Source organism: Gadus chalcogrammus, chromosome 3 (genome assembly GCF_026213295.1).
Source record: "Gadus chalcogrammus isolate NIFS_2021 chromosome 3, NIFS_Gcha_1.0, whole genome shotgun sequence".
Taxonomy (NCBI): Eukaryota; Metazoa; Chordata; class Actinopteri; order Gadiformes; family Gadidae; genus Gadus; species Gadus chalcogrammus.
Genome location: NC_079414.1, coordinates 28,142,958 through 28,165,567, shown reverse-complemented (window position 1 = coordinate 28,165,567; position 22,610 = coordinate 28,142,958). Strand labels below are relative to the sequence as shown.

At 48.1% G+C, this 22,610-nt stretch overlaps 1 protein-coding gene across 1 annotated transcript; it reads right to left on the bottom strand.

The window, feature by feature from the left end:
* Window positions 1-431: 431 nt before the first annotated feature.
* On the bottom strand, window positions 432-22,306 carry LOC130380167 (deleted in malignant brain tumors 1 protein-like). Its single transcript, XM_056587348.1, has 21 exons — window positions 22,231-22,306; window positions 20,984-21,322; window positions 20,231-20,560; window positions 19,478-19,807; window positions 18,726-19,055; window positions 17,973-18,302; window positions 17,204-17,545; window positions 16,433-16,774; window positions 14,198-14,539; window positions 13,429-13,770; window positions 12,658-12,999; window positions 11,887-12,228; window positions 9,635-9,976; window positions 8,866-9,207; window positions 8,100-8,441; window positions 5,824-6,189; window positions 5,082-5,438; window positions 2,810-3,171; window positions 2,059-2,431; window positions 1,219-1,631; window positions 432-896 (listed from the first exon to the last, which is right to left on the bottom strand). The coding sequence occupies exons 1-21, from the start codon at window positions 22,289-22,291 to the stop codon at window positions 432-434; spliced, it is 7,134 nt and encodes a 2,377-aa protein (XP_056443323.1). The 5' UTR covers window positions 22,292-22,306.
* Between the last annotated feature and the right edge of the window lie 304 nt (window positions 22,307-22,610).

The following is a 22,610-nucleotide window of genomic DNA, read 5'->3' as shown; positions in this document are numbered from 1 at the left end:
TGAATGGGCAGTTCAACCATTTAAAACATTAAGGCCAAGTGAAAACTGCTCAGAAAAAAACAAATTCTTTGACATATAGAAACGTTCTATTTTTTTTACAGTAACGCAAATAGTTACTTTCCCTGGTAACTAGTTACTTTTATTATAGAGTAATTCAGTTTCTAACTCAGTTACTTTTTGGAACAAGTAGTGAGTAACTCTAACTAATCCCTTTTTTAAAGTAACGTTCCCAAAACTGATTATCAGTGTCCGAAAAGCTCCACTTCCTGTTCAAATTGGTAAATGATTAGCAAATTTGTCCTTCAAAAAATTAAACTAAAACTTGGCAAAAGCTGAGAGAGGGAACAGAATGTAGAACCCCCCATTCAGTTTCCCCAGCCAGCTTTTGTTTCAAACAAAGATGGAACCAAAACGGCCACACTGGAGTATGATTAATTGGAGGGAATTAAGAGATAGAAGTTAGCCATGGCAGAAGACCAAGTACATGACAGGTTACCAACAGGTTCATTGTGTTTATTACCTTCACAGACAACACCAGCGTCTTCTTGGTGAACGCAGTTGTGGGACCCCAACCCACTGTGGCCACACTGTGTGAGGTCTGATTCATTCCCGCGACAGTTGACATCATCCAAGTGGATGAGCCCTCTTCCTTGTCCAAAACGGGCTGTAGCTTCTGCGGACAGCACCCTCCCACATCCCAGCTGCCTACACACTACCTGGGCATCTGGAAGGCCCCAGCCATCATCACAAACTGTGCCCCACTGGCCCTGTATAAAGATCTCCACCCTGCCAGCGCAGGAGCTGTTCCCTCCATTGACCAGACGGACGTCACCATCAGCAACAGAGTTTTCGGTGGTTTCACCTGCAAAACAAATCTCTGTTAACCAACAAGAATGCTAGTACCGGCCCGATGCTACCAAAGGAACAGGAAGATGTACATTTCAACAGATTTTGCTCTTCAATAACCGCACCAACCAGGCAACGTCCTCTTCGAATTTCGACTCATAACATTAATTTCAAGTTTGCCGTAACAGTTTATTGTACTGAGATGACATTCAATGATATGCAAATGTCTCCCTAAAGAAGGAAAACTCAAACAAGTTGAGATAGGGAACTGAATGTGGAATCCAACATTCAGTTCTCCCAGCCAGCTTTTGTTTCGAACAAAGATGGAACCAAAACGGCCACGACATGAGCACGATTAATTGGGGGAAGTTAAGAGATAGAAGTTAGCCATGGCAGAAGACAAAGTACATGACAGGTACCCACAGGTTCATTGTGTTTATTACCTTCACAGACAACACCAGCATCTTCATGGTGATTGCAGTTGTGGGACCCCAGCCCACTGTGGCCACACTGTGTGAGGTTTGATTCGTGGCCGATGCAGTGGATATCATCCAATCCTATAGGCCCTTGGCCAGGTCCAAAAAAGGCTTGTTGTGATGCAAACAGTGCATTCCCACAGCCCAGCTGCCTACACACCACATGGGCATCTGGAAGGTCCCAGCCATCATCACAAACTGTGCCCCACTGGCCCTGTATAAAGATCTCCACCCTGCCAGCGCAGGAGCTGTTCCCTCCATTGACCAGACGGACGTCACCATCAGCAACAGAGTTTTCGGTGGTTTCACCTGCAAAACAAATCTCTGTTAACCAACAAGAATGCTAGTACCGGCCCAATGCTACCAAAGGAACAGGAAGATGTACATTTCAACAGATTTTGCTCTTCAATAACCGCACCAACCAGGCAACGTCTGCTTCGAATTTCGACTCATAACATTAATTTCAAGTTTGCCGTAACAGTTTATTGTACTGAGATAACATTCAATGATATGCAAATGTCTCCCTAAAGAAGGAAAACTCAAACAAGTTGAGATAGGGAACTGAATGTGGAATCCAACATTCAGTTCTCCCAGCCAGCTTTTGTTTCGAACAAAGATGGAACCAAAACGGCCACGACATGAGCACGATTAATTGGGGGAAGTTAAGAGATAGAAGTTCTCCGTGGCAGAAGACAAAGCTCATGACAGGTACCCACAGGTTCCTTGTGTTTATTACCTTCACAGATAACACCAGCATCTTCATGGTGACCGCAGTTGTGGGACCCCAGCCCACTGTGGCCACACTGTGTGAGGTTTGATTCATTCCCGCTACAGTTGATGTCATCCAAGAAGATGGGCCCTCGTCCTGGTCCAAAACGGGCTCTGGCTTCTGCAGACAGCCCCCTCCCACATCCCAGCTGTCTACACACCACCTGGGCATCTGGAAGGTCCCAGCCATCATCACAAACTGTGCCCCACTGGCCCTGTATAAAGATCTCCACCCTGCCAGCGCAGGAGCTGTTCCCTCCATTGACCAGACGGACGTCACCATCAGCAACAGAGTTTTCGGTGGTTTCACCTGCAAAACAAATCTCTGTTAATCCACAAGACTGCTAGTACTGGCCCATTGCTACCAAAAGAACAGGAAGTTATACATTTCAACATATTTCGCTCTTAAATAACAGATCATCAACCAGGCAACGTCCTCTTTGAGTTTGAACTCATAACATTCATTTAAAATGTGCTGTAACACTTTATTGTACTGAGATGACATTCAATTATATTCAAATGTCTCCCTAAAGTAGGAAAACCCAAACAAGTTGAGATAGGGAACTGAATGTGGAATCCAACATTCAGTTCTCCCAGCCAGCTTTTGTTTCGAACAAAGATGGAACCAAAACGGCCACGACATGAGCACGATTAATTGGGGGAAGTTAAGAGATAGAAGTTAGCCATGGCAGAAGACAAAGTACATGACAGGTACCCACAGGTTCATTGTGTTTATTACCTTCACAGACAACACCAGCATCTTCATGGTGATTGCAGTTGTGGGACCCCAGCCCACTGTGGCCACACTGTGTGAGGTTTGATTCATTCCCGCTACAGTTGATGTCATCCAAGAAGATGGGCCCTTGTCCTTGTCCAAAACGGGCTGTAGCTTCTGCAGACAGCCCCCTCCCACAGCCCAGCTGTCTACACACAACATGGGCATCTGGAAGGTCCCAGCCATCATCACAAACTGTGCCCCACTGGCCCTGTATAAAGATCTCCACCCTGCCAGCGCAGGAGCTGTTCCCTCCATTGACCAGACGGACGTCACCATCAGCCACAGAGTTTTCTGTCGTTTCACCTGGAAAACAAGTCTCTGTTAATCCACAAGACTGCTAGTACTGGCCCAATGCTACCAAAGGAACAGGAAGATGTACGTTTCAACAGATTTTGCTCTTAATTAACATAATCAACCAGGCAACGTCATATTCGAGTTTCGACTAACCCTAACTAACCCTAACCCTAACCCTACAATACAATACACTACTATTAAGTGCTACAATACACAACCTGGTCTCACAGGAATCCGTGAAATGACTACGGTCGGACGCTTAACTCGAAATCCGTGGACACATCACGGAAACACGCCGATTTCCGTGATGTGGCCACGGAATTCGCTCCAATGCAAGTTAATGACGCTGATGTTCCGTGGCTCACACACGGATCCCCGTTTCAACGAGCGAGTCGACCACGGGGGCTTAACTCAAAACCCGGGGTAGTCTGACGGAATCACTTAAATTGTCCGTGATGTGGCCACGGAATTTGCTCCAATGCAAGTAAATTACACTGTTATTCCGTGGCTCACACATGGATATCGGGGTGTTTCCGTGATGTGGCCACGGATTTCGAGTTAAGGGTCCGACCGTAGTCATTTCACGGATTCCTGTGAGACCATGTTGCAACACAATACAATACAATACACTACAATACAGTGTACAATGGTGGTCAGAAGAGGAAAGGTGGCTATGCAGACTCGGGGTGAACTCTGAACAGGTGAGTCTTGAGTCCTTTTCGGAAGATAGTGAGCGACTCTGCGGTCCTGAGAGCGGCAGGGAGCTCGTTCCACCACTGAGTCCCCAAAACCGAGAAAAGTTGTGACTTTGCTGATCGACCTTTGCTAGCTCATAGCGATGGTGGTTCCAGTCGTCCAGCTGAGGTAGTCGAGCGGAGGGATCGAGCAGGGGTGTGTGGCTTTAGCAATGCTTGGAGGTAGGCAGGGGCAGTTCCATCGACTGCCTTGTATGCCAGTACCATTGTCTTCAATTTGATGCGAGCTACTACAGGGAGCCAGTGGAGGTCCCGGAGGAGGGGGGTCACATGGGAGAACTTCGGTAGGTTGAACACGAGGCGCGCTGCCGCATTCTGGATGCGCTGCAAAGGTTTAATCGCAGAGGCAGGAAGTCCAGCCAGGAGTGAGTTGCAGTAGTCGAGGCGGGAGATGACCAGTGATTGGACTAGAAGCTGAGCTGCTTCCCTTGTGAAGAAGGGCCGGATTCTGCGGATGTTGTAAAGTGCAAATCTGCAGGATCGGGCGACCGCAGTGATGTTTGCAGTGCAGCATAACTGGTTGTCCAATATCACACCGAGGTTTCTGGCAGTTGGAGAGGGAGATACAGTAATGTTCTCGACAGTGACCAGTAAGTCCATGTGTGGGCAGTCTTTCCCTGGGATTAGGAGAAGCTCGGTTTTGTTGAGGTTAAGCCTCAGGTGATTGGCAGTTGTCCAGGTGCTGACATCCGCCAGACATTCCGATATGCGTGTTGCAATCAGGGTTTTCTCAGATGAGGGGAAAGAGAGAAATAACTGAGTGTCGTCAGTACTTACTAGATACTAGAACTAACTGTTCTAGTATAGGCCTCGTGGATCTAAGAGGTTACCTAGTACAAAGAAATCAAACGTATCCCGGGAGTTAGTCATTCCAAACTCCTAAAACAATCTCAGCAAATTCACCAAGTGCACGGATCCCAGAGGAGAGCTATCATAACAGACGTGATCGGCCTACCACATTCCTGGCTACGGGTTATGCCCAGGGGTGGGGCACCGAGGTAAGAGGGATAGGCGTCTGATACAAGGTAGTTAGGGGCTGAGCGAATCTCCTCACCAACCTGTTACAACCGTTAGGGGATACAGGTTTCACTAGCATCGCCATTTAGGGGGTGGTAGAATTGACGGATCTGACAGTACCCACAGGTTCATTGTGTTTATTATTACCTTCACAGATAACACCAGCGTCTTCATGGTGACCGCAGTTGTGGGACCCCAGCCCACTGTGGCCACACTGTGTGAGGTTTGATTCATTCCCGCTACAGTTGATGTCATCCAAGAAGATGGGCCCTTGCCCTTGTCCAAAACGGGCTCTGGCTTCTGCAGACAGCCCCCTCCCACATCCCAGCTGTCTACACACCACCTGGGCATCTGGAAGGCCCCAGCCATCATCACAAACTGTGCCCCACTGGCCCTGTATAAAGATCTCCACCCTGCCAGCGCAGGAGCTGTTCCCTCCATTGACCAGACGGACGTCACCATCAGCAACAGAGTTTTCGGTGGTTTCACCTGTAAAACAAGTCTCTGTTAATCCACAAGACTGCTAGTACCGGCCCAATGCTACCAAAAGAACAGGAAGTTATACATTTCAACATATTTCGCTCTTAAATAACAGATCATCAACCAGGCAACGTCCTCTTTGAGTTTGAACTCATAACATTCATTTAAAATGTGCTGTAACACTTTATTGTACTGATTTTACTGTATATTCAAATGTCTCCCTAAAGTAGGAAAACCCAAACAAGTTGAGATAGGGAACTGAATGTGGAATCCAACATTCAGTTCTCCCAGCCAGCTTTTGTTTCGAACAAAGATGGAACCAAAACGGCCACGACATGAGCACGATTAATTGGGGGAAGTTAAGAGATAGAAGTTAGCCATGGCAGAAGACAAAGTACATGACAGGTACCCACAGGTTCATTGTGTTTATTACCTTCACAGACAACACCAGCATCTTCATGGTGATTGCAGTTGTGGGACCCCAGCCCACTGTGGCCACACTGTGTGAGGTTTGATTCATTCCCGCTACAGTTGATGTCATCCAAGAAGATGGGCCCTTGTCCTTGTCCAAAACGGGCTGTAGCTTCTGCAGACAGCCCCCTCCCACAGCCCAGCTGTCTACACACAACATGGGCATCTGGAAGGTCCCAGCCATCATCACAAACTGTGCCCCACTGGCCCTGTATAAAGATCTCCACCCTGCCAGCGCAGGAGCTGTTCCCTCCATTGACCAGACGGACGTCACCATCAGCCACAGAGTTTTCTGTCGTTTCACCTGGAAAACAAGTCTCTGTTAATCCACAAGACTGCTAGTACTGGCCCAATGCTACCAAAGGAACAGGAAGATGTACGTTTCAACAGATTTTGCTCTTAATTAACATAATCAACCAGGCAACGTCATATTCGAGTTTCGACTAACCCTAACTAACCCTAACCCTAACCCTACAATACAATACACTACTATTAAGTGCTACAATACACAACCTGGTCTCACAGGAATCCGTGAAATGACTACGGTCGGACGCTTAACTCGAAATCCGTGGACACATCACGGAAACACGCCGATTTCCGTGATGTGGCCACGGAATTCGCTCCAATGCAAGTTAATGACGCTGATGTTCCGTGGCTCACACACGGATCCCCGTTTCAACGAGCGAGTCGACCACGGGGGCTTAACTCAAAACCCGGGGTAGTCTGACGGAATCACTTAAATTGTCCGTGATGTGGCCACGGAATTTGCTCCAATGCAAGTAAATTACACTGTTATTCCGTGGCTCACACATGGATATCGGGGTGTTTCCGTGATGTGGCCACGGATTTCGAGTTAAGGGTCCGACCGTAGTCATTTCACGGATTCCTGTGAGACCATGTTGCAACACAATACAATACAATACACTACAATACAGTGTACAATGGTGGTCAGAAGAGGAAAGGTGGCTATGCAGACTCGGGGTGAACTCTGAACAGGTGAGTCTTGAGTCCTTTTCGGAAGATAGTGAGCGACTCTGCGGTCCTGAGAGCGGCAGGGAGCTCGTTCCACCACTGAGTCCCCAAAACCGAGAAAAGTTGTGACTTTGCTGATCGACCTTTGCTAGCTCATAGCGATGGTGGTTCCAGTCGTCCAGCTGAGGCAGTCGAGCGGAGGGATCGAGCAGGGGTGTGTGGCTTTAGCAATGCTTGGAGGTAGGCAGGGGCAGTTCCATCGACTGCCTTGTATGCCAGTACCATCGTCTTCAATTTGATGCGAGCTACTACAGGGAGCCAGTGGAGGTCCCGGAAGAGGGGGGTCACATGGGAGAACTTCGGTAGGTTGAACACGAGGCGCGCTGCCGCATTCTGGATGCGCTAAAAAGGTTTAATCGCAGAGGCAGGAAGTCCAGCCAGGAGTGAGTTGCAGTAGTCGAGGCGGGAGATGACCAGTGATTGGACTAGAAGCTGAGCTGCTTCCCTTGTGAGGAAGGGCCGGATTCTGCGGATGTTGTAAAGTGCAAATGTGCAGGATCGGGCGACCGCAGTGATGTTTGCAGTGCAGCATAACTGGTTGTCCAATATCACACCGAGGTTTCTGGCAGTTGGAGAGGGAGATACAGTAATGTTCTCGACAGTGACCAGTAAGTCCATGTGTGGGCAGTCTTTCCCTGGGATTAGGAGAAGCTCGGTTTTGTTGAGGTTAAGCCTCAGGTGATTGGCAGTTGTCCAGGTGCTGACATCCGCCAGACATTCCGATATGCGTGTTGCAATCAGGGTTTTCTCAGATGAGGGGAAAGAGAGAAATAACTGAGTGTCGTCAGTACTTACTAGATACTAGAACTAACTGTTCTAGTATAGGCCTCGTGGATCTAAGAGGTTACCTAGTACAAAGAAATCAAACGTATCCCGGGAGTTAGTCATTCCAAACTCCTAAAACAATCTCAGCAAATTCACCAAGTGCACGGATCCCAGAGGAGAGCTATCATAACAGACGTGATCGGCCTACCACATTCCTGGCTACGGGTTATGCCCAGGGGTGGGGCACCGAGGTAAGAGGGATAGGCGTCTGATACAAGGTAGTTAGGGGCTGAGCGAATCTCCTCACCAACCTGTTACAACCGTTAGGGGATACAGGTTTCACTAGCATCGCCATTTAGGGGGTGGTAGAATTGACGGATCTGACAGTACCCACAGGTTCATTGTGTTTATTATTACCTTCACAGATAACACCAGCGTCTTCATGGTGACCGCAGTTGTGGGACCCCAGCCCACTGTGGCCACACTGTGTGAGGTTTGATTCATTCCCGCTACAGTTGATGTCATCCAAGAAGATGGGCCCTCGTCCTGGTCCAAAACGGGCTCTGGCTTCTGCAGACAGCCCCCTCCCACATCCCAGCTGTCTACACACCACCTGGGCATCTGGAAGGTCCCAGCCATCATCACAAACTGTGCCCCACTGGCCCTGTATAAAGATCTCCACCCTGCCAGCGCAGGAGCTGTTCCCTCCATTGACCAGACGGACGTCACCATCAGCAACAGAGTTTTCGGTGGTTTCACCTGCAAAACAAGTCTCTGTTAATCCACAAGACTGCTAGTACCGGCCCATTGCTACCAAAAGAACAGGAAGTTATACATTTCAACATATTTCGCTCTTAAATAACAGATCATCAACCAGGCAACGTCCTCTTTGAGTTTGAACTCATAACATTCATTTAAAATGTGCTGTAACACTTTATTGTACTGATTTTACTGTATATTCAAATGTCTCCCTAAAGTAGGAAAACCCAAACAAGTTGAGATAGGGAACTGAATGTGGAATCCAACATTCAGTTCTCCCAGCCAGCTTTTGTTTCGAACAAAGATGGAACCAAAACGGCCACGACATGAGCACGATTAATTGGGGGAAGTTAAGAGATAGAAGTTCTCCGTGGCAGAAGACAAAGCTCATGACAGGTACCCACAGGTTCCTTGTGTTTATTACCTTCACAGATAACACCAGCGTCTTCTTGGTGAACGCAGTTGTGGGACCCCAACCCACTGTGGCCACACTGTGTGAGGTCTGATTCATTCCCGCGACAGTTGATGTCATCCAAGAAGATGAGCCCTCTTCCTTGTCCAAAACGGGCTGTAGCTTCTGCAGACAGCCCCCTCCCACAGCCCAGCTGTCTACACACAACATGGGCATCTGGAAGGTCCCAGCCATCATCACAAACTGTGCCCCACTGGCCCTGGATAAAGATCTCCACCCTGCCAGAGCAGGAGCTGCTCCCTCCATTGACCAGACGGACTTCACCATCAGCCACAGAGTCTTCTGTCGTTTCACCTGGTAAACAAGTCTCTGTTAATCCACAAGACTGCTAGTACCGGCCCAATGCTACCAAAGGAACAGGAAGATGTACGTTTCAACATATTTTGCTCTTAATTAACATCATCAACCAGGCAACGTCATATTCGAGTTTCAACTCATAACATTCATTTAAAATGTGCTGTAACACTTTATTGTACTGAGATGATATTCAATTATATTCAAATGTCTCCCTAAAGTAGGAAAACCCAAACAAGTTGAGATAGGGAACTGAATGTGGAATCCAACATTCAGTTCTCCCAGCCAGCTTTTGTTTCGAACAAAGATGGAACCAAAACGGCCACGACATGAGCACGATTAATTGGGGGAAGTTAAGAGATAGAAGTTAGCCATGGCAGAAGACAAAGTACATGACAGGTACCCACAGGTTCATTGTGTTTATTACCTTCACAGACAACACCAGCATCTTCATGGTGATCGCAGTTGTGGGACCCCAGCCCACTGTGGCCACACTGTGTGAGGTTTGATTCATTCCCGCTACAGTTGATGTCATCCAAGAAGATGGGCCCTTGTCCTGGTCCAAAACGGGCTCTGGCTTCTGCAGACAGCCCCCTCCCACAGCCCAGCTGCCTACATACCACCTGGGCATCTGGAAGGCCCCAGCCATCGTCACAAACTGTGCCCCACTGGCCCTGGATAAAGATCTCCACCCTGCCAGAGCAGGAGCTGCTCCCTCCATTGACCAGACGGACTTCACCATCAGCCACAGAGTTTTCTGTCGTTTCACCTGGAAAACAAGTCTCTGTTAATCCACAAGACTGCTAGTCCTGGCCCAATGCTACCAAAGGAACAGGAAGATGTACATTTCAACAGATTTTGCTCTTAATTAACATAATCAACCAGGCAACGTCATATTCGAGTTTCGACTAACCCTAACTAACCCTAACCCTAACCCTACAATACAATACACTACTATTAAGTGCTACAATACACAACCTGGTCTCACAGGAATCCGTGAAATGACTACGGTCGGACGCTTAACTCGAAATCCGTGGACACATCACGGAAACACGCCGATTTCCGTGATGTGGCCACGGAATTCGCTCCAATGCAAGTTAATGACGCTGATGTTCCGTGGCTCACACACGGATCCCCGTTTCAACGAGCGAGTCGACCACGGGGGCTTAACTCAAAACCCGGGGTAGTCTGACGGAATCACTTAAATTGTCCGTGATGTGGCCACGGAATTTGCTCCAATGCAAGTAAATGACACTGTTATTCCGTGGCTCACACATGGATATCGGGGTGTTTCCGTGATGTGGCCACGGATTTCGAGTTAAGGGTCCGACCGTAGTCATTTCACGGATTCCTGTGAGACCATGTTGCAACACAATACAATACAATACACTACAATACAGTGTACAAGGGTGGTCAGAAGAGGAAAGGTGGCTATGCAGACTCGGGGTGAACTCTGAACAGGTGAGTCTTGAGTCCTTTTCGGAAGATAGTGAGCGACTCTGCGGTCCTGAGAGCGGCAGGGAGCTCGTTCCACCACTGAGTCCCCAAAACCGAGAAAAGTTGTGACTTTGCTGATCGACCTTTGCTAGCTCATAGCGATGGTGGTTCCAGTCGTCCAGCTGAGGTAGTCGAGCGGAGGGATCGAGCAGGGGTGTGTGGCTTTAGCAATGCTTGGAGGTAGGCAGGGGCAGTTCCATCGACTGCCTTGTATGCCAGTACCATCGTCTTCAATTTGATGCGAGCTACTACAGGGAGCCAGTGGAGGTCCCGGAAGAGGGGGGTCACATGGGAGAACTTCGGTAGGTTGAACACGAGGCGCGCTGCCGCATTCTGGATGCGCTGCAAAGGTTTAATCGCAGAGGCAGGAAGTCCAGCCAGGAGTGAGTTGCAGTAGTCGAGGCGGGAGATGACCAGTGATTGGACTAGAAGCTGAGCTGCTTCCCTTGTGAGGAAGGGCCGGATTCTGCGGATGTTGTAAAGTGCAAATCTGCAGGATCGGGCGACCGCAGTGATGTTTGCAGTGCAGCATAACTGGTTGTCCAATATCACACCGAGGTTTCTGGCAGTTGGAGAGGGAGATACAGTAATGTTCTCGACAGTGACCAGTAAGTCCATGTGTGGGCAGTCTTTCCCTGGGATTAGGAGAAGCTCGGTTTTGTTGAGGTTAAGCCTCAGGTGATTGGCAGTTGTCCAGGTGCTGACATCCGCCAGACATTCCGATATGCGTGTTGCAATCAGGGTTTTCTCAGATGAGGGGAAAGAGAGAAATAACTGAGTGTCGTCAGTACTTACTAGATACTAGAACTAACTGTTCTAGTATAGGCCTCGTGGATCTAAGAGGTTACCTAGTACAAAGAAATCAAACGTATCCCGGGAGTTAGTCATTCCAAACTCCTAAAACAATCTCAGCAAATTCACCAAGTGCACGGATCCCAGAGGAGAGCTATCATAACAGACGTGATCGGCCTACCACATTCCTGGCTACGGGTTATGCCCAGGGGTGGGGCACCGAGGTAAGAGGGATAGGCGTCTGATACAAGGTAGTTAGGGGCTGAGCGAATCTCCTCACCAACCTGTTACAACCGTTAGGGGATACAGGTTTCACTAGCATCGCCATTTAGGGGGTGGTAGAATTGACGGATCTGACAGTACCCACAGGTTCATTGTGTTTATTATTACCTTCACAGATAACACCAGCGTCTTCATGGTGACCGCAGTTGTGGGACCCCAGCCCACTGTGGCCACACTGTGTGAGGTTTGATTCATTCCCGCTACAGTTGATGTCATCCAAGAAGATGGGCCCTTGCCCTTGTCCAAAACGGGCTCTGGCTTCTGCAGACAGCCCCCTCCCACATCCCAGCTGTCTACACACCACCTGGGCATCTGGAAGGCCCCAGCCATCGTCACAAACTGTGCCCCACTGGCCCTGGAAAAAGATCTCCACCCTGCCAGAGCAGGAGCTGTTCCCTCCATTGACCAGACGGACTTCACCATCAGCCACAGAGTTTTCTGTCGTTTCACCTGCAAAACAAGTCTCTGTTAATCCACAAGACTGCTAGTACCGGCCCAATGCTACCAAAGGAACAGGAAGTTATACATTTCAACATATTTCGCTCTTAAATAACAGATCATCAACCAGGCAACGTCATATTCGAGTTTCGACTCATAACATTAATTTAAAATGTGCTGTAACACTTTATTGTACTGAGATGACATTCAATTATATTCAAATGTCTCCCTAAAGTAGGAAAACCCAAAGAAGTTGAGATAGGGAACTGAATGTGGAATCCAACATTCAGTTCTCCCAGCCAGCTTTTGTTTCGAACAAAGATGGAACCAAAACGGCCACGACATGAGCACGATTAATTGGGGGAAGTTAAGAGATAGAAGTTAGCCATGGCAGAAGACAAAGTACATGACAGGTACCCACAGGTTCATTGTGTTTATTACCTTCACAGACAACACCAGCATCTTCATGGTGATTGCAGTTGTGGGACCCCAGCCCACTGTGGCCACACTGTGTGAGGTTTGATTCATTCCCGCTACAGTTGATGTCATCCAAGAAGATGGGCCCTTGCCCTTGTCCAAAACGGGCTCTGGCTTCTGCAGACAGCCCCCTCCCACATCCCAGCTGTCTACACACCACCTGGGCATCTGGAAGGCCCCAGCCATCGTCACAAACTGTGCCCCACTGGCCCTGGAAAAAGATCTCCACCCTGCCAGCGCAGGAGCTGTTCCCTCCATTGACCAGACGGACGTCACCATCAGCAACAGAGTTTTCGGTGGTTTCACCTGCAAAACAAGTCTCTGTTAATCCACAAGACTGCTAGTACCGGCCCATTGCTACCAAAAGAACAGGAAGTTATACATTTCAACATATTTCGCTCTTAAATAACAGATCATCAACCAGGCAACGTCATATTCGAGTTTCGACTCATAACATTAATTTAAAATGTGCTGTAACACTTTATTGTACTGAGATGACATTCAATTATATTCAAATGTCTCCCTAAAGTAGGAAAACCCAAAGAAGTTGAGATAGGGAACTGAATGTGGAATCCAACATTCAGTTCTCCCAGCCAGCTTTTGTTTCGAACAAAGATGGAACCAAAACGGCCACGACATGAGCACGATTAATTGGGGGAAGTTAAGAGATAGAAGTTCTCCGTGGCAGAAGACAAAGCTCATGACAGGTACCCACAGGTTCCTTGTGTTTATTACCTTCACAGATAACACCAGCGTCTTCTTGGTGAACGCAGTTGTGGGACCCCAACCCACTGTGGCCACACTGTGTGAGGTCTGATTCATTCCCGCTACAGTTGATGTCATCCAAGAAGATGGGCCCTTGTCCTTGTCCAAAACGGGCTCTGGCTTCTGCAGACAGCCCCCTCCCACAGCCCAGCTGCCTACACACCACCTGGGCATCTGAAAGGCCCCAGCCATCGTCACAAACTGTGCCCCACTGGCCCTGGATAAAGATCTCCACCCTGCCAGAGCAGGAGCTGCTCCCTCCATTGACCAGACGGACTTCACCATCAGCCACAGAGTCTTCTGTCGTTTCACCTGGTAAACAAGTCTCTGTTAATCCACAAGACTGCTAGTACCGGCCCAATGCTACCAAAGGAACAGGAAGATGTACATTTCAACATATTTTGCTCTTAATTAACATCATCAACCAGGCAACGTCATATTCGAGTTTCAACTCATAACATTCATTTAAAATGTGCTGTAACACTTTATTGTACTGAGATGATATTCAATTATATTCAAATGTCTCCCTAAAGTAGGAAAACCCAAACAAGTTGAGATAGGGAACTGAATGTGGAATCCAACATTCAGTTCTCCCAGCCAGCTTTTGTTTCGAACAAAGATGGAACCAAAACGGCCACGACATGAGCACGATTAATTGGGGGAAGTTAAGAGATAGAAGTTAGCCATGGCAGAAGACAAAGTACATGACAGGTACCCACAGGTTCATTGTGTTTATTACCTTCACAGACAACACCAGCATCTTCATGGTGATCGCAGTTGTGGGACCCCAGCCCACTGTGGCCACACTGTGTGAGGTTTGATTCATTCCCGCTACAGTTGATGTCATCCAAGAAGATGGGCCCTTGTCCTGGTCCAAAACGGGCTCTGGCTTCTGCAGACAGCCCCCTCCCACAGCCCAGCTGCCTACATACCACCTGGGCATCTGGAAGGCCCCAGCCATCGTCACAAACTGTGCCCCACTGGCCCTGGATAAAGATCTCCACCCTGCCAGAGCAGGAGCTGCTCCCTCCATTGACCAGACGGACTTCTCCATCAGCCACAGAGTTTTCTGTCGTTTCATCTGGAAAACAAGTCTCTGTTAATCCACAAGACTGTTAGTCCTGGCCCAATGCTACCAAAGGAACAGGAAGATGTACATTTCAACAGATTTTGCTCTTAATTAACATAATCAACCAGGCAACGTCATATTCGAGTTTCGACTAACCCTAACTAACCCTAACCCTAACCCTACAATACAATACACTACTATTAAGTGCTACAATACACAACCTGGTCTCACAGGAATCCGTGAAATGACTACGGTCGGACGCTTAACTCGAAATCCGTGGACACATCACGGAAACACGCCGATTTCCGTGATGTGAATGCAAGTTAATGACGCTGATGTTCCGTGGCTCACACACGGATCCCCGTTTCAACGAGCGAGTCGACCACGGGGGCTTAACTCAAAACCCGGGGTAGTCTGACGGAATCACTTAAATTGTCCGTGATGTGGCCACGGAATTTGCTCCAATGCAAGTAAATGACACTGTTATTCCGTGGCTCACACATGGATATCGGGGTGTTTCCGTGATGTGGCCACGGATTTCGAGTTAAGGGTCCGACCGTAGTCATTTCACGGATTCCTGTGAGACCATGTTGCAACACAATACAATACAATACACTACAATACAGTGTACAATGGTGGTCAGAAGAGGAAAGGTGTCTATGCAGACTCGGGGTGAACTCTGAACAGGTGAGTCTTGAGTCCTTTTCGGAAGATAGTGAGCGACTCTGCGGTCCTGAGAGCGGCAGGGAGCTCGTTCCACCACTGAGTCCCCAAAACCGAGAAAAGTTGTGACTTTGCTGATCGACCTTTGCTAGCTCATAGCGATGGTGGTTCCAGTCGTCCAGCTGAGGTAGTCGAGCGGAGGGATCGAGCAGGGGTGTGTGGCTTTAGCAATGCTTGGAGGTAGGCAGGGGCAGTTCCATCGACTGCCTTGTATGCCAGTACCATCGTCTTCAATTTGATGCGAGCTACTACAGGGAGCCAGTGGAGGTCCCGGAAGAGGGGGGTCACATGGGAGAACTTCGGTAGGTTGAACACGAGGCGCGCTGCCGCATTCTGGATGCGCTGCAAAGGTTTAATCGCAGAGGCAGGAAGTCCAGCCAGGAGTGAGTTGCAGTAGTCGAGGCGGGAGATGACCAGTGATTGGACTAGAAGCTGAGCTGCTTCCCTTGTGAGGAAGGGCCGGATTCTGCGGATGTTGTAAAGTGCAAATCTGCAGGATCGGGCGACCGCAGTGATGTTTGCAGTGCAGCATAACTGGTTGTCCAATATCACACCGAGGTTTCTGGCAGTTGGAGAGGGAGATACAGTAATGTTCTCGACAGTGACCAGTAAGTCCATGTGTGGGCAGTCTTTCCCTGGGATTAGGAGAAGCTCGGTTTTGTTGAGGTTAAGCCTCAGGTGATTGGCAGTTGTCCAGGTGCTGACATCCGCCAGACATTCCGATATGCGTGTTGCAATCAGGGTTTTCTCAGATGAGGGGAAAGAGAGAAATAACTGAGTGTCGTCAGTACTTACTAGATACTAGAACTAACTGTTCTAGTATAGGCCTCGTGGATCTAAGAGGTTACCTAGTACAAAGAAATCAAACGTATCCCGGGAGTTAGTCATTCCAAACTCCTAAAACAATCTCAGCAAATTCACCAAGTGCACGGATCCCAGAGGAGAGCTATCATAACAGACGTGATCGGCCTACCACATTCCTGGCTACGGGTTATGCCCAGGGGTGGGGCACCGAGGTAAGAGGGATAGGCGTCTGATACAAGGTAGTTAGGGGCTGAGCGAATCTCCTCACCAACCTGTTACAACCGTTAGGGGATACAGGTTTCACTAGCATCGCCATTTAGGGGGTGGTAGAATTGACGGATCTGACAGTACCCACAGGTTCATTGTGTTTATTATTACCTTCACAGATAACACCAGCGTCTTCTTGGTGAACGCAGTTGTGGGACCCCAACCCACTGTGGCCACACTGTGTGAGGTCTGATTCATTCCCGCGACAGTTGATGTCATCCAAGAAGATGGGCCCTTGCCCTTGTCCAAAACGGGCTCTGGCTTCTGCAGACAGCCCCCTCCCACATCCCAGCTGTCTACACACCACCTGGGCATCTGGAAGGCCCCAGCCATCGTCACAAACTGTGCCCCACTGGCCCTGGAAAAAGATCTCCACCCTGCCAGCGCAGGAGCTGTTCCCTCCATTGACCAGACGGACGTCACCATCAGCAACAGAGTTTTCGGTGGTTTCACCTGCAAAACAAATCTCTGTTAACCAACAAGAATGCTTCTACTGGCCCATTGCTACCAAAAGAACAGGAAGTTATACATTTCAACATATTTCGCTCTTAAATAACAGATCATCAACCAGGCAACGTCCTCTTTGAGTTTCGACTCATAACATTAATTTAAAATGTGCTGTAACACTTTATTGTACTGAGATGACATTCAATTATATTCAAATGTCTCCCTAAAGTAGGAAAACCCAAAGAAGTTGAGATAGGGAACTGAATGTGGAATCCAACATTCAGTTCTCCCAGCCAGCTTTTGTTTCGAACAAAGATGGAACCAAAACGGCCACGACATGAGCACAATTAATTGGGGGAAGTTAAGAGATAGAAGTTCTCCGTGGCAGAAGACAAAGCTCATGACAGGTACCCACAGGTTCCTTGTGTTTATTACCTTCACAGATAACACCAGCGTCTTCTTGGTGAACGCAGTTGTGGGACCCCAACCCACTGTGGCCACACTGTGTGAGGTCTGATTCATTCCCGCGACAGTTGATGTCATCCAAGAAGATGGGCCCTCTTCCTTGTCCAAAACGGGCTGTAGCTTCTGCAGACAGCCCCCTCCCACAGCCCAGCTGTCTACACACAACATGGGCATCTGGAAGGTCCCAGCCATCATCACAAACTGTGCCCCACTGGCCCTGGATAAAGATCTCCACCCTGCCAGAGCAGGAGCTGCTCCCTCCATTGACCAGACGGACTTCACCATCAGCCACAGAGTCTTCTGTCGTTTCACCTGGTAAACAAGTCTCTGTTAATCCACAAGACTGCTAGTACCGGCCCAATGCTACCAAAGGAACAGGAAGATGTACATTTCAACATATTTTGCTCTTAATTAACATCATCAACCAGGCAACGTCATATTCGAGTTTCAACTCATAACATTCATTTAAAATGTGCTGTAACACTTTATTGTACTGAGATGATATTCAATTATATTCAAATGTCTCCCTAAAGTAGGAAAACCCAAACAAGTTGAGATAGGGAACTGAATGTGGAATCCAACATTCAGTTCTCCCAGCCAGCTTTTGTTTCGAACAAAGATGGAACCAAAACGGCCACGACATGAGCACGATTAATTGGGGGAAGTTAAGAGATAGAAGTTAGCCATGGCAGAAGACAAAGTACATGACAGGTACCCACAGGTTCATTGTGTTTATTACCTTCACAGACAACACCAGCATCTTCATGGTGATCGCAGTTGTGGGACCCCAGCCCACTGTGGCCACACTGTGTGAGGTTTGATTCATTCCCGCTACAGTTGATGTCATCCAAGAAGATGGGCCCTTGTCCTGGTCCAAAACGGGCTCTGGCTTCTGCAGACAGCCCCCTCCCACAGCCCAGCTGCCTACATACCACCTGGGCATCTGGAAGGCCCCAGCCATCGTCACAAACTGTGCCCCACTGGCCCTGGATAAAGATCTCCACCCTGCCAGAGCAGGAGCTGCTCCCTCCATTGACCAGACGGACTTCACCATCAGCCACAGAGTTTTCTGTAAAACAAGTCTCTGTTAATCCACAAGACTGCTAGTACTGGCCCAATGCTACCAAAGGAACAGGAAGATGTACATTTCAACAGATTTTGCTCTTAAATAACCGCACCAACCAGGCAACGTCTTCTTCGAATTTCGACTCATAACATTAATTTCAAGTTTGCCGTAACAGTTTATTGTACTGAGATAACATTCAATGATATGCAAATGTCTCCCAAAAGAAGGAAACTAAAACAAACTGAGAGATGGAACTGAATGAATCCCGCATTAAGTTCTCCCAGCCAGCTTTTGTTTCGAACAAAAATGGAACCAAAACGGCCACGACATGAGCATGATTAATTGGGGGAAGTTAAGAGATAGAAGTTAGCCATGGCAAAAGACAAAGTACAGGACAGGTACCCAGAGGTTCATTGTGTTTATTACCTTCACAGACAACACCAGCATCTTCATTGTGTTGGCAGTTGTGGGACCCCAGCCCCCTGTGGCCACACTGTGTGAGGTCTGATTCATTCCCGCGACAGTTGACATCATCCAAGTGGATGAGCCCTCTTCCTTGTCCAAAACGGGCTGTAGCTTCTGCAGACAGCCCCCTCCCACAGCCCAGCTGTCTACACACAACATGGGCATCGGGAAGGCCCCAGCCATCGTCACAAACTGTGCCCCACTGGCCCCAGATGAAGATCTCCACCCTGCCAGAGCAGGAGCTGCTCCCTCCATTGACCAGACGGACTTCACCATCAGCCACAGAGTTTTCTGTAAAACAAGTCTCTGTTAATCCACAAGACTGCTAGTACTGGCCCAATGCTACCAAAGGAACAGGAAGATGTACATTTCAACAGATTTTGCTCTTAAATAACCGCACCAACCAGGCAACGTCTTCTTCGAATTTCGACTCATAACATTAATTTCAAGTTTGCCGTAACGGTTTATTGTACTGAGATAACATTCAATGATATGCAAACGTCTCCCAAAAGAAGGAAACTCAAACAAACTGAGAGATGGAACTGAATGAATCCCGCATTAAGTTCTCCCAGCCAGCTTTTGTTTCGAACAAAATGGAACCAAAACGGCCACGACATGAGCATGATTAATTGGGGGAAGTTAAGAGATAGAAGTTAGCCATGGCAAAAGACAAAGTACATGACAGGTACCCAGAGGTTCATTGTGTTTATTACCTTCACAGACAACACCAGCATCTTCATTGTGTTGGCAGTTGTGGGACCCCAGCCCCCTGTGGCCACACTGTGTGAGGTCTGATTCATTCCCGCGACAGTTGACATCATCCAAGTGGATGAGCCCTCTTCCTTGTCCAAAACGGGCTGTAGCTTCTGCAGACAGCCCCCTCCCACAGCCCAGCTGTCTACACACAACATGGGCATCTGGAAGGCCCCAGCCATCGTCACAAACTGTGCCCCACTGGCCCCAGATGAAGATCTCCACCCTGCCAGAGCAGGAGCTGCTCCCTCCATTGACCAGACGGACTTCACCATCAGCCACAGAGTTTTCTGTAAAACAAGTCTCTGTTAATCCACAAGACTGCTAGTACTGGCCCAATGCTACCAAAGGAACAGGAAGATGTACATTTCAACAGATTTTGCTCTTAAATAACCGCACCAACCAGGCAACGTCTTCTTCGAATTTCGACTCATAACATTAATTTCAAGTTTGCCGTAACAGTTTATTGTACTGAGATAACATTCAATGATATGCAAATGTCTCCCAAAAGAAGGAAACTCAAACAAACTGAGAGATGGAACTGAATGAATCCCGCATTAAGTTCTCCCAGCCTGCTTTTGTTTCGAACAAAAATGGAACCAAAACGGCCACGACATGAGCATGATTAATTGGGGGAAGTTAAGAGATAGAAGTTAGCCATGGCAAAAGACAAAGTACAGGACAGGTACCCAGAGGTTCATTGTGTTTATTACCTTCACAGACAACACCAGCATCTTCATTGTGTTGGCAGTTGTGGGACCCCAGCCCCCTGTGGCCACACTGTGTGAGGTCTGATTCATTCCCGCGACAGTTGACATCATCCAAGTGGATGAGCCCTCTTCCTTGTCCAAAACGGGCTGTAGCTTCTGCAGACAGCCCCCTCCCACAGCCCAGCTGTCTACACACAACATGGGCATCTGGAAGGCCCCAGCCATCGTCACAAACTGTGCCCCACTGGCCCTGGATAAAGATCTCCACCCTGCCAGAGCAGGAGCTGCTCCCTCCATTGACCAGACGGACTTCACCATCAGCCACAGAGTTTTCTGTAAAACAAGTCTCTGTTAATCCACAAGACTGCTAGTACTGGCCCAATGCTACCAAAGGAACAGGAAGATGTACATTTCAACAGATTTTGCTCTTAAATAACCGCACCAACCAGGCAACGTCTTCTTCGAATTTCGACTCATAACATTAATTTCAAGTTTGCCGTAACGGTTTATTGTACTGAGATGACATTCAAGGATATGCAAATGTCTCCCAGAAGAAGGAAACTCAAACAAGCTACGAGATGGAACTGAATGAATCCCGCATTAAGTTCTCCCAGCCAGCTTTTGTTTCGAACAAAAATGGGACCAAAACGGCCACGACATGAGCACGATTAATTGGGGGAAGTTAAGAGATAGAAGTTAGCCATGGCAAAAGACAAAGTACAGGACAGGTACCCAGAGGTTCATTGTGTTTATTACCTTCACAGACAACACCAGCATCTTCATTGTGATGGCAGTTGTGGGACCCCAGCCCACTGTGGCCACACTGTAAGAGGTTTGATTCATTCCCGCGACAGTTGACATCATCCAAGAGGATGAGCCCTCTTCCTTGTCCAAAACGGGCTGTAGCTTCTGCAGACAGCCCCCTCCCACAGCCCAGCTGTCTACACACAACATGGGCATCTGGAAGGCCCCAGCCATCGTCACAAACTGTGCCCCACTGGCCCTGGATAAAGATCTCCACCCTGCCAGAGCAGGAGCTGCTCCCTCCATTGACCAGACGGACTTCTCCCATAGTGGCTTGGTTGTTGACTTGTGCTGTTTGAAGATGACATTGTAAGATGTTACATTTCTATTTATTTATTGGAAAGATAAGCCCTTCAGATTGAGCATCTGTGATTGGTTTGGCACATTGATACCCCCCGAGAGGTTGTAAACATTGCCGGTTTCAACGGCTTCCATTCAGCCCGTTGGAGCCCGAGTCAGATACCGAATCAAGTTTGATACCAAATCAAGTTGGAGGCCGAACCGTTGGAACCAGGAGTGGAGCAGGATGTTCCGCAGTGGTACGTCATTACGTAGTGGCTATCTCATATCAGTGGTACGTCATTACGTAGTGGCTATCTCATATCAGATATAACGTTCTAACTTTAATTTGTGTACAACACGGTAACAGCCGTGTCTTTGTTAAATGATGGAAGTGTATGTTTTATAAATATAAATTGTGTCACCGACTACATGACTCATTAGGAATAAGGCTCGTTAGTGGAGGGCAGCCTCTGCTCGGGCTTCCTGCATCCCTCTGTTGTGATTGGTGCATTCTGTACATTATCCTTTCACCTTTTTTACATGATGTTGCCTCAGACAAATCTGATTGGCCAATGACAGAACAGTGTTAACTGCTGTTGCTGTGAAAGAAAAAAAATCCCTCTCTTTCTCCCCATTGGTACTGCATCGCCCAAAACTGTGTGTAGAGTTTACCTGAGCATGTCCTGGCAGCTGTGTCTAGGGTTTACCTGAGCATGTCCTGGCAGCTGTGTCTAGGGTTTACCTGAGCATGTCCTGGCAGCTGTGTGTAGAGTTTACCTGAGCATGTCCTGGCAGCTGTGTCTAGGGTTTACCTGAGCATGTCCTGGCAGCTGTGTGTAGAGTTTACCTGAGCATGTCCTGGCAGCTGTGTCTAGGGTTTACCTGAGCATGTCCTGGCAGCTGTGTGTAGAGTTTACCTGAGCATGTCCTGGCAGCTGTGTGGATAAGCAGCAGCACTATCAGGCTCCTTGCTCCCATCTTGATGGGCCGGACCTTCAAAACTCTACAGGTTTCAAACAGATAATCACAAATTATCAGTGCAATCAGTGAGTTGTAGTTACAGTATAGGTAGTACTATATAACCATGACTAAGGAACAATGGAATTCTTCCCAATAGCAGCTGGAGTAGTTGCTACAGATAAAGGTATATATATACCTGTGTGTGTAGGGGGGACATTCAAAGTACTTAATCTCTGTGCCACATTGAACTGTTTTAAAAATCTGTGATGCATTAACATTGTAAGTGCTGCATTCCTGACGTGATTTACCATGCAGTAGCTTGTGCAACCACAATATT

Bases quoted from the DNA above. Each gene is read 5' to 3' on its own strand.
- LOC130380167 (XM_056587348.1), bottom strand. From the start codon at position 22,291: ATGGGAGCAAGGAGCCTGATAGTGCTGCTGCTTATCCACACAGCTGCC. The intron at 17,546-17,972 runs GTAATAAACACA...CTTGTTTACCAG, and splicing joins TGCTGGTGTTGTCTGTGAAG to GTGAAACGACAGAAGACTCT. The intron at 9,977-11,886 runs GTAATAATAAAC...CTTGTTTTCCAG, and splicing joins CGCTGGTGTTATCTGTGAAG to GTGAAACGACAGAAAACTCT.